Source organism: Columba livia, chromosome 1, assembly GCF_036013475.1.
Source record: "Columba livia isolate bColLiv1 breed racing homer chromosome 1, bColLiv1.pat.W.v2, whole genome shotgun sequence".
NCBI classification, from domain to species: domain Eukaryota; kingdom Metazoa; phylum Chordata; class Aves; order Columbiformes; family Columbidae; genus Columba; species Columba livia.
In genome coordinates, this window is record NC_088602.1 from 106,757,013 (window position 1) to 106,769,125 (window position 12,113).

Sequence of the window (12,113 nt, forward strand, 5' to 3'; positions counted from 1 at the left end):
AAAAAACCAAACCACACCCTCCAACCTTAAACACCATAAATTAAAAAAAAAATGGTGGAAGAAAAAAGGAAACTCCACAGACCACCCTTCAGGGATGAAATGCTAAAGATGTCTTTTTTAATCAGTTTGTGAAGATCTACAAAAAATAAAAAGGATCACATTCTAAAGGTTCAGTGCATTCAGCAGCTATACAGTTTTGCTGCCTATTCATCTTTAAGTTGACTTTCAAAAATAACAGCCTAGCTCATCAAAATATACATTTTCCATTTGCTTTTAAATTAAAATAATAATAAAAAACATTTAAAGAATTCACAATCAATAGCATGACTAAGTTTCAGGATCATCTACAGCATATAATTTAAAGGTTCAAGATGCCAATATGCAGCATGTGGCAGGCCTATATGCTCCATGCAGCTTGTACATTTAGGATAATCTCTAATAATCTCTATGTTCAGATGTCAGTTGGTTTCTTCCAAATAGTGTAGAATACCCATCTGGAGAAAATAAGTTAAGGGAAAAAAAAGCAAAGTTTGTAATACACAGTTAAAATGGAAGTAGTTCTTTTTCACTTGTATTTCTATTCTGAAAACTTCTGGTAGGTCAAAGATGAAATATGTAAAAAAAAAAAAATACTCAAAAGTGACATCTCCCTGGATCATCTTTTTGGCTCAACAGTTCAAAAGAGTATCCCATTTCCCCTGAAAGTGAATTCCTTTGCAAACCCATACTTTATTTATTGCTGTAGATTTTTTCAGGTGGTGCATTTTTTCATTGCAACCAGTGAAAAAACTACAGAAGTACTTTGGGAAGAGTGATCAAAACATCAATCAGGAGTTCACCAATTTGGGATCTCTCTTGCTCATCTTCTCAATGGCAAAGTAGCAAGCCTGACAGGCAGGAGAGACATCCAGCCACTTAACTTGTGAATCTCTAACATATGCAATCAGACAAAATTAATACCTACATGTTCAATAGCGGAACACTAGGTGTCCAGGTATCCTATTGGGAAATGTTTGCTACCTCTTAAATGCCTAAATGGGTTCTGTTGAATGCTCACTTAACAGATACATCTAAATTTTGCTCAGGCTTTTCTCTAAAAGCTTCTGTGGCATTTGTTTTAGGTACATAAATACTTTTCAGAAAGCAGACCTTTATGTTGCCCAGACTGAGCTAGAAGCAAAGAGAACAACTGGCAGCTGTATCAGTGCTCTTTGTGCTGCTCCTCTGAGGGGAGATGGACCCAGCTTCAGCACAGTCAGAGAAGCCATGCTCAAACCCTTGTTCTCTGAGGCATTCCTGGCTGGACAGACAACCCATCCTCAAGAACTCTCTTGCCATGCTGGGCACATGAGGGAGCTCAGAGCTACATAATTCTACCTGCTTCTGGAGAGGACAGGAGAATAAGATATGAACATCACCGTTTTTAAAGCTACAGCAACAGCTGCAGAGTAAGGCATAGATTCCTAGGATTTCAACTTAGCAAAACTGAATAGCGATATATGTTCTTCTGTTTACACAGCAAGGTCACACACACTCCAGATGGGAGCCTCCATGTTCACCATAAGGTCCTGGTGGAGACCTCAGAGACAAACACTTAAAATAGAAAGCTGGCTTTTATGTCAACAGCTACTTCAATTTCAGACAACCCCCACAGCACTGGTAAACACCACAATTTCAAATAATTACACAAAATAACAGTTCTTGAAGTAGGCAAAAAACAATGAAAAGTAATAGCCAGCTTAGTACTTTGGCTGCATTCAGGTACCATACAGGTAACTTTGGGCCATATTACAAAAACGAACATTTGCCTAAGTAAAAAGATTTGTTCAATGGCTCAGAAGATTTCAGGGACTTATGTGAATGTCACAAATGTGTCACATTCTTCAGAAAAAAATATTTTTTTTATTACTTGTCACAATTCTACTGTAAAATATCACATCTCAGTCATCTGTGAAGCAGCACTTAAATATAACTTTTCATTCAGATACATACTCCTATGTGGAAATTAACTTTCAAGAAAGGTGCTAACACATACCTGAAATACAGATAAAGGGCTATCAGAAGTCCAAGGCCAAATTAAAAGTTAGAATACTTACTTGGGGCTAATCCTTTAATATTCCTCTACCTAAATCATTATGTTATTGTTAATTCATTCAGAAAACACAAATTAATTAAGTCTGCCCCATCTCTCTAAGAACTGCTAACTTCCAACCTCTGTTATACCTATTTAAGAGCAAGTTATAAAATATTTTTGGCAATAAGTGTTTTAAATCTGTCAGCTAACTAGAAACTTTTAGATGTACTTTTCAAAGGAATGAAGTAGCATTTCCTAGGCAACTGATTCAGCAACATTTTACATATTTCCTAATAAACAATGCAATCAGTATTTAGAAGACTTCAAGGATTCATACTTCTAAACACACATGTTGTATTAAGGTCTGGCAGTTGTAAAGGCAAAAATATCTGTCAGTTTCAGATAAATTGGTTATCTCCCCTTTTACTCTTTGTCTTGAAAATGTTAACATCAAATCTGAGTTTTATGGGAGAGCTGAGAATAATGAGAAACAGGAGCTTGTTACAGTCAGTATGGAGTCCAGAACAGCAGCTACAGCATTAAACAGTACCAAGATTAGAAACAGAAGAGAGGCAAAAAACACATCAAACAGAAGAAAGGCTGTGGCAGAGTTTCACACCCTTAATGTATTATGAATAAGCAGACCCCAGAAAGATCTCTCCTATCAAGAGAGGGACAGCCACAGCAAGCACAGCCCTGCAGAAACACTTCCTGGTAAAAGCTCAAGGCAAATGCAGGCAGCAGAAGTACCCCACAGCAGGTCAAAATGCCCCTCTAGAGCTAATGGCTTGAAACTGAAACTTCTAGCTCCTTGTATAACTTGACTGCCATCCAGAAAATAAATTCTGAAGGATTATTTTCAGGAATGAGGTGTTGCCCCAAAATGTGTATACCCCTCCACTTGGAGTACTTTTTTCAGTTACATTCATTAGTAATGATTGTTAGAAATCACTTTTTTCCACCATTAAAAAAATCCAGTTTGAGCTGTATATTCAAGAATAAATCAGAGAATATTTAAATGTCTGGATCATGCTGATCCTTATAAAGTTAGTTTGGTGTTTTTTTATGAAAGAAAAAGGAAGGATGCAGCCTTGCCAGAACTCCCAGGCAGCATTACCCTCATCATGCCATTTATCCTATATCACATAAACAATATACTTGGAAACACTCAAGAACATTAGCAAAAACATTGCCTGATCTTGAAAGGTGATGATGATTTTGCCAGCTGTGAATTTATGGCACCTTTAAAAAATAATTCCTGCAATTATCCTCAAAATAAAGTTGCAGTAGTACATTTACAATGAAAAAACATTAACAGTGTTTAAATTAGAAGTGCCTTCTTGTACTTGAGTTCATTACCTCCCAGCAATCTAGGCTTGCTTGATTTATTAATATACACACTCTGCTCTTTTTTCAGCTTTTAAGGATACAATTCCATGTAGGAGGGAACACACACAGTTTCTTTCGAAAACTCCACAGGACAATAAAGCCTGCTAAGCTGTTCTTCATACAGAGTCAAGGCATCCGTCAGATTGATACAGTTTCCCTGAAGAAAAAAAAAAAAGGCATTTCTCAGTTACAATCAAACAAATATGCAAAATTGCAGATGAATATATACATTTTGACATTAATGCAAGGCTCCCACATACTTCAGAACCAGAAACATGCTGTTCCTAATATTTAATATTTACAAGGCAAATACTGAACAGCTTGTCTTCATTCTCCCTACAGCAAACAACAATTTGTATCTTTTCAAGAAAGGGTAAGTATGGGGGGGATTATCTATCTTCTCATTAGCAGAAGCAGCCATTACATTAGGACTTCCAGTTTAAAAAGACCACCATGTGTTGTTTACCTATAACATCTACTTAACCACCATTTTCTTTATGATTACTTAAATATTTCAGTAAACAGTATTAAACATCCAGATTTTCTCAATTATTTAACATTGTCTAGGTCTTACAACGTTAACACGCACTATGAAAACACCACGACCTACTCAATTTTAAACAGTCTTCCACAGAGCAACATGACAAAATAAACCAGATTATACAGAAGTTTTGAAGCTGCAGGCTACACTGTCTTGACTTTCTGCATATCACACTTCTGAAAAGGAAGTGATGCTTATGGTATGTTTTTCTTGGACCTGTGTCTGATCTAAAAATATTAGTATTATCTTCTTCTGAACAAAATAAAAGTTAGTGCTTAGATATTTTTTTCTTAACAGCGTAACTATGAAAGATCAGACACATCAAGTTCACAGCATTGCTTGCCATAAAAACAAATATTAGTCAAACACATCATTCTTTGAATAAAAACACTTTTCAAGGATTACAAATGGTAGAGAATTTAAAAAACAAAAAAACAACTCCCCCCTCCTAACTATGAGCACCACCTTGTCCAAAGTTAAGTATTGTTAAGCAGAAGTTATTGCAACAGGTACCTGGGATGCCCATAGAGAAAGCTCTAATTAGAAAAGTGACATTCCATGTCCATAATGGCTTTGAAGATTTAGCAATAACAGTGAGGCCACAGAACACCAGACTGAACAAATGCAAACTACGCAAAACAGAAGACAGTTGCGCAAGTCTAACAAAAAATCTTCCTGTCAAGTTTCTCTTCTACATAACTGAGTAGACTAGCTGATATTTCATAACCTTAAATACAATGCACAAGCTATTTGAATGCTAATTTAAAATGGAGTGAAGTTGAATATGATCACCACTGCATGGCCTACAAATTAGTCAGCTTTTGTTTGGCTGGTACGAGAGGCTGAATACAGACCTGCCAAATACAGCTGTACTGTCACTGTGGCACAGCAGAGACAAGACATTCTGCAATTCTGGTCAATGAGGAGGTGATGTCTATGGTCTTCAGCACACTGACAGCCAGGTAAACTGATTTGTGGTCTTCTACATGCTCCATTTCCATGAGGAACCTTCAGCTCAATATACAGGGCCCCAAATATGGATGCCCAACCATGCTGCACACTACACATGAATAGCAAGTTATACAGTGATGATAAACTTACCCTGACCACACAGCATGTGCACATCTGGTCATAAGCAGGGCAGGATGAGACATCTTCAGAGGACATGTGCCCCCATTTTTCCTAAATGGGTTGGTTTACTAGCTTGTAGCATAAATGCCTTTTACCTTGACCTAGCACAAAGACTACTTTCTTCATCTGATTTCTAATCAGTAGGAACAAAAGCATTAACCAGCATTTCTCCAGAGTTACTTTCAACATAAAAATTCCCCAGCTTCTCACACATTTTACCACTTCTAGAAGAAGAATAATGTTGACTACAGAAGACAAAAAAAGCAAATGAAAAACCAACATAACAAAAAAAGCAAATTTCATGTTAATGAATACACAATTCCTAGTAGCCTAGCACATGAGCCAAAGTTCCACAAAATGACAAGAAGATACCCAGTGCACAAAAGTTTGCTGCTTATCTCAAATCACAAAACAATAGTCTAGATGATAAAACAATATGAATTACATAGGAAGGTCTAGTTAAAAATATATTAAAAAATAGTTCTTTACCAATACTGCTGGCTTCTTGACTTCTAGATGACTCTTTCTGTTCATGACTGGACAGGCCAAAAGCCTTCCAGCACAAGCACTTCCAAGCACAGTACTGCTTTTGATCTTTAGAAGCCTTGAACTTTGCAAGAAAGAGACAAGAACAAGAAAGCCTAAAGCAACAGACTCCAACTGTAGAATGGCAGCATCTTCCCTCTGCCCTGAATGACTTCTGGAAATGTTTGTGCATGCACACACACTTTCTTTCCAATTACTGAAGGAGGGATCTTGTCCCTTCCTGCCTTTAGATGTGTGTAACTATCATCTGACTGAAAAAATGCAGATTGTTCAACTAAGAAAAGAGCTAGATCTAATTAAAAACTATAGCTCTCTTACAGCTTACTCAATATTTTGAAATCTCTAATTTGAAACAAAGGTCAAGTTTTTTAGGACCCCAGGATCAAAGGATTTATTCAGCACTTCCAAAACATCTGCACTACCTGTGTTTCACACATGTGCAATGTTTTGCTAAGACATTGTGAAGCTTTTAACTCTAAGATAATGGTCTTTAGGAAAGCTGCATTCTGCTTTTCAGTACTCCCAGATTTTAAAAAATGGCCTTAAAGTGATTAAGCACACAGACACAACTGAAAGGTAATAGTCACAAAGCAAGGAACTAAAATGAATTTGACTGACAAATATCACATGTGCTCTTAAAAACAAAGTACAACATGCAGAAGCTGAAGCAAGCAGAGATCTTACTTGAAATAAGTATATCTAAACAGCTCCATCTACACTGCCTTTTGCAAGTAACAAAAAATAACTACAAATTAAGTGTATAATGCACATTCTGACTTTGAGACTTAAACTATTTTTTCTACTTTTTATTGGTAGGCTTTTTTCCACAATGTATTTAAAATATTTTTATTTCCAGAGGAAGTAGAAAAAAAAGACTTAATCCTACTGTTCTTCCTCTGAAATTTTTGGACCATGCTCAAGTTTTCATAAGTAGAAAACTTTAAATCCTATACAAAGCATCTTTAAAAAAATAATATTCTTTAAAGCTCTTGTTCTAAAGAACTTGCATAAAACATGTTTGATTATCAATTTGATCATATTTCACAGACTAACATACACTTAGTTATTTGGTAAAGGCAGATGGTGTGCTTTATTTGAATACATCCTATTTGGGTTTGGGTATCAAAACAAGAGATTTGTAAAAAGGTAAGAAATCAACACTGAGCACAACTGCACAAAGCACAGCAATGAACAGACTACTGTAGGACTTGTTTAGTAACCTGTTATTATCCAGGGGACTGTAGCGATTATTTAGTTCAGCCGCCCTTTACTGACCATATAATTTTGTTTCAACATCAGACTGAATGCAAAAACAAAACTAAAAACCAACCTGTATGTGTAATTTGAGTCATAAATAGAAAACACTGGTAGGTAATTTATGGAGTATAGCACTATTATGGAAGAAGTTTAATAGGATAAAAAATGAGGTAAAAGTATCCACAATTCCCCAGCCTGTCTGTTCAGTATTTCATGCTCTCCCTTTTCTAGCAACACACAAATCACTGCAGACAGTGTGGAAAACAAGTTACAGGAACACTAAAACACACCAAGCAGTTTTTACTTTTCAAACCCACAACCACCCCATCTTCAAATCAAGATCTTACCTAAAGGTTCAGACACCCCACCTGCCTGTTCTATTAACCTCTACTTCTGGAAACACACCACAAGATTTTACAATTCTGCACAGTAACAATTTGTTTGAAGCTATTTAGCATTACTTGAAGAGCTAATAATGCCAAATATCAAATCTGCAAAACTTGGCTTATTTCAATAAAGAAAAAAGTTATTGAAAAAATGTCACTATTATTAACACCTTTCTGTAAGAAGTGACCAGCTTTATCAGCTAAGACTACAGTATTGATAATGTCAATCACACATGTTCTTGTGTTGCTAAAATATGACACAGGGCACCAAGCCCTGAATGCTATACAGGGACCAACAAACCTGTTCATTTTAACTTTCCCTGTCTAATGAAAATAGTTGCAGTAAAGCAATACATTTTTTGTTCCGAACAGCCTCCATATACTCAAACAATAACAAATATTGAACGGAGTTTTTAATAAAGATTTAAGCCAATGACTATTCTTTAAAGGAAAAGTAGTATAAATCAGACTTTTTTCTACCACACTGTTCAGTCAGTTTTCAACATCAAAAACTCTACCAAACTCCTCTGCCCACCTTTTCTTAGTCAGTCTTTGTTCCATGTCAAACAATTAGGCAGAGAAGTGGGGGAATGCTGAAAATTTCTTTTTTCTCCTTAAGAAGCATCTCTCTGACACAAGAGTATTTGAGGTAGTTTTAAATTGAGATGAACTGATCTGTGTTTATAAGACCTTGTTTTAAACTGATGATTCCTGAACTCTTTCACAGCCTCCACATTCCACGTCTGCTCAGTGCTTGCACGTATTTCAACAGCTCATGCCTGTCTCCCAGCACCAATTCTTCTGGGTTTTCTTAAGGTATATGTTCTGTAGTACCATGGGTTTAGTTTTCAGGTTTCTACAGCACAAATATAAACCATAAATACAGTATCCAGCACCATGCAGACAAAAAACCCCCAAACATTCCTTAAAATAAGTAGGGAAAATAAATTGTTTAAACCTGTAAGTTCTAGTTACCTTTACCAACCTATAAGGGGTATGTGTTCACCAACTGGTTATAGGCTGAATTTAGGCCACCATGCTTTCTCCAACCTTAGAAATTAAACTACTGACTTGAAAGCAAATGGAAGGGTCCCTTTCCATACCTGCCCATTTCTTACATGTCATTCTTATATCTTACCCTACATGTCATTGCTACTGGGCATCCTTGTCTGTGACCGTATATTAGAGTTTAACTTTTAATTTAGCATGGCTTTCTATTTTTGTTTTGTAATAACAAATGCTGGAGTTGAACATGGCCAAGTTGTTTTTTTTCCTTCCTCGTTTCAAAGTGACTAAGAAGCAGGGAGATATATAGAGCATAAAACACCTCGTATCAAAGCTAGGTTTGAGTTTTGGGTGACAGGAATGGCTTTTAATGAGATACCAGAGACAAACCTGACTGAAGGTACCTCTACCGGCCAAACAATCAATTCAATTTAATTTAAAATTGAACTCTCAGTAACACAAGGAAATGAAGTGTCTGTCCCTTAAAGACTCCCAAAATGGCAAGAAATCATACAGGCTCACATGTGGACACATCCATTCTTCCAGCCTTCTCTTTTCACAATGCAGTCAAGGAAAACCCTGCTCCTGCTTTGGAAGTACTAATTAGAAAACCCACACAGCAGCCAAAAAAAGGAGTGTAACTATGGAGCAACATCATGGTGGTCTGGACATTTAGAGGGCAGGGCCACACTGTATTAGAGAGCAGCCAGGAAGCGACAGCTTGGTGAAGGGATGCGTGTGCATGTGGGAGACATCTGATCCCCTGCACCGGTGATTAAAGCTGTTTACTGGAAGCCAAACCCATGAGTGGTACAAGTCTGTTTCTATCCTGTCTGGGTTGGATGACCCAGACTAGGAAGGAGCAAATTCCTGTTCAGAGGTATTTTTAAAGGTTCCACTTCATAAACAGGCTGAAAATGATAGCCTGTTCAGCCTCAAAGGATTAGATCAGCAGAACAAAAACTTCACACAGAAAAAGGCAGTTTCATAGCTACTCTTAATCCATTCATACAGAGACAACCTTACAATCAGTCTCCGCATCTTACAAAGCAGACTTTCACAGCTGTTGGGACAATTCTCACATGCTACATGGAAGGTGCAGGATGGTGATTGTTCAAAAACTCCACAAACATATCACAGTATTATCTGCAAGTACAAATACTCCACTGAATTTGGAGAAAAAAAATCATCACCTGGGCAATCGAAAATCCCACTGTATAGTACAGCCAATAGTATAAAACCACTTAACATGTTCAAAACAAGTCACTGGAAAGGTCCATTAGAAATGAAGCTGGACCTCAGGGTACACCAAGCTTTTACATCCTCACTGACTCCCACTGCTATCCCCCATGAGAGTTGGGAACCTGCACCTGTAACTGGCTCCCCCTGGAGAGGGCAACACTGAGCACCTCACAGACTCAGACATCACTAAAAACTTCAAAGCACCAGCCTCAGGAGGAAAAGGAAGAAGAGAAATACAGCAAGCTATCTGACCCTTGAGCATCTGACTAGCAGGATCACATTCAACAAGTTTTTGCAACCAAGTCTCAAGCACACAGACAGGGCTGCAAGTTCTGCAGTAGGGGCCCTAAAGCTCACCTCTCTCTGTCCAGGTCCTATGTAGGCTACAGGACTCTCAATACAGATGATGTAAGAACATGAAAAGCACATGTAAGAACATGAAAAAAGTTTGTACTCATTGTGATTACTATTTGTGGACACAGAGCAAATTTGGAGGTGTTTTTTTCCCCTGATACCCTTAAGCACAAACTTACTACAGCAGTGAATGAGATCCATAAACTGCCCTTTCTGTCTTTCCAGAGTGAAAACAAGAAAAAAGTCCTTCCATCCTAAAACTGGCCACATATGTTCTTGCATCCCCTAGGAATACAAGCAGCCTGAAAAACCTTTCACAGGCAGAATCTCTCTAAATGTTAATAAACAGCTGAGGCAATATTGGTTATCAGTCTCCACCTAGTGGTAAAAGGGTATTCTGCATTAGTACTTGGAGACTGAGGATCACCATGGAATCCCCAGGGAACAACCAGGTATGTTCTAGCAGCATGCCAAAAAAAAAATATCATTCTCCTGATAATCTCAAGTCATAAGCATACCTAGATAAATTATAGTTATCTAAACAGACATCTACTTTTTTCATCAGTGTGCATAATAACTCCTGTATTTCATAGCTGATTACCAAACCTCTGAAAACACTAATCATTACTTGCTCAGAAACATCTAGACAAAACACCCACCAAAACCCACCACACCTCCATTTTAAAATCTCATTTCTCCTTTAGACAAAGTCTGATTTTCGCCAAAGTTTCTTGGATTTTTTTTTGTTTGTTTTTGTTTGGTTGTGGTTTTTTTGTTGCCATTGTTTTTTGTTTTGTTTGTTGCTTTTTTTTTTCTTTGAGAAAAAACACTTCATCTTCTCCATACTGCATAACTACTCAGTGTCATAACTGTTGCTTTCAAAGCTCATATCTGACACACTCCTGAAATTACAAGAACACCCCTCAGGACTTTTAGCTGACTTTGCATCAGAACTTCTCATTGCCTGACTGTTTCTGGCAAGTTCTAAATAAAGCCAGACACACAGGCCTGGGAGAGAAAGCCATGCACAACCTGTCACACTTCAGTAAGAATTATTATCATTACCAAAACTCAAAGCAATTTATGACCTGTGAATGCTGTAGTACATACTAAAAGCATGAGCCTCTTGGGGGGTAGGGGGGAAAACTACTGACAAGCACAAATACTGCTTTAGCTGTACAAAACTATGTCTGATTTATGTTCATGAGGTGAGCTGCAAAGAGAAATCCTCTCACAAGAAAATGCGATTTCATAACAGCGTGTTAACAGATCAGTCAGTGGAACTTCTTGATCTCAGTTTGACATGAGTGCAGTTCTATCTATATCAGAATTAATTGCTATTACTAAGATTCCCAGGAAGATTTTAATTTAAAAAATAAAAAATTAAGGAAATGCATATAAGCATTGAACAGATAACTGCAAATTGTTGCTCCAGGAACACTTCTCCCCATTTGGGTCAGGGTGCATGCCCTATTCTTAAAAGGATATGAATCAAAGGAAGTTATGAACATCAGCAAAATTTCTCAGAATTTTTCTTCTGAGTATAACACACACCATCCTAAAAATACACTATCTGCATTAAGGCACAAAAGATCTAATCAAAATCTAACTGGCCTGCCAGTAATTTTTAGGAAACCCATCAACTGTGCAGCACCAGACAAGACTCACAGTCAGTTACAGCAATGGCACCATTCATTTTGTCACCTCCTACAGATGAAGAGAAAGCATCATGCCATCCACACAACACAACTATGTAAAAACTAGATATTTCTGTGCACTGAAGCTTTGATAAACTTACATTTTAAGTCATTTAATCAAAACTACCATAGTGTAACTAGTAGGACATTAGGAGCTTTTTTCTAGTTAATGCCCATTAAATTATTGAACATTAACAGCTAAGAGATTGGAAACAATTCTGAAAGTTAAGAGCCATATAAGAGTGCAATAACAAAAATCTCAATTTTCAATTAGGCTGCAAACAGTCAACAGAACTCTACAGGAAAGTATCCTGAATGGGAGCAGAACAGGTTATGCTGCAGCCTAAGTGCATGAGTTGGTTTTTTTAGCACTGCATGGCCTGCCTTTCTCATTTGCATAGCTTTCCTGTTACCAGCTTACTACCAACTACTCTTGTTTCCTGGACATCCCTAACTATTTTAGAGACCATTTTTCACAGCCAACATTTCTG

General features: G+C 37.3%; 1 protein-coding gene across 2 annotated transcripts in view; it reads right to left on the reverse strand.

Annotated features, from left to right (window-relative positions):
- Positions 1-87: 87 nt before the first annotated feature.
- SMS (spermine synthase) overlaps positions 88-12,113 on the reverse strand; it is a 51,848-nt gene continuing 39,822 nt past the window's right edge. For both annotated transcript variants that reach the window (XM_065071408.1, XM_065071411.1), the window contains 2 exons: positions 3,505-3,620; positions 88-494 (listed from right to left, as the gene is read on the reverse strand). In XM_065071408.1, the coding sequence (XP_064927480.1) occupies positions 452-494; positions 3,505-3,620 (159 nt within the window). In that variant the 3' untranslated portion in view covers positions 88-451. The remainder of the gene's footprint in view (positions 495-3,504; positions 3,621-12,113) is intronic.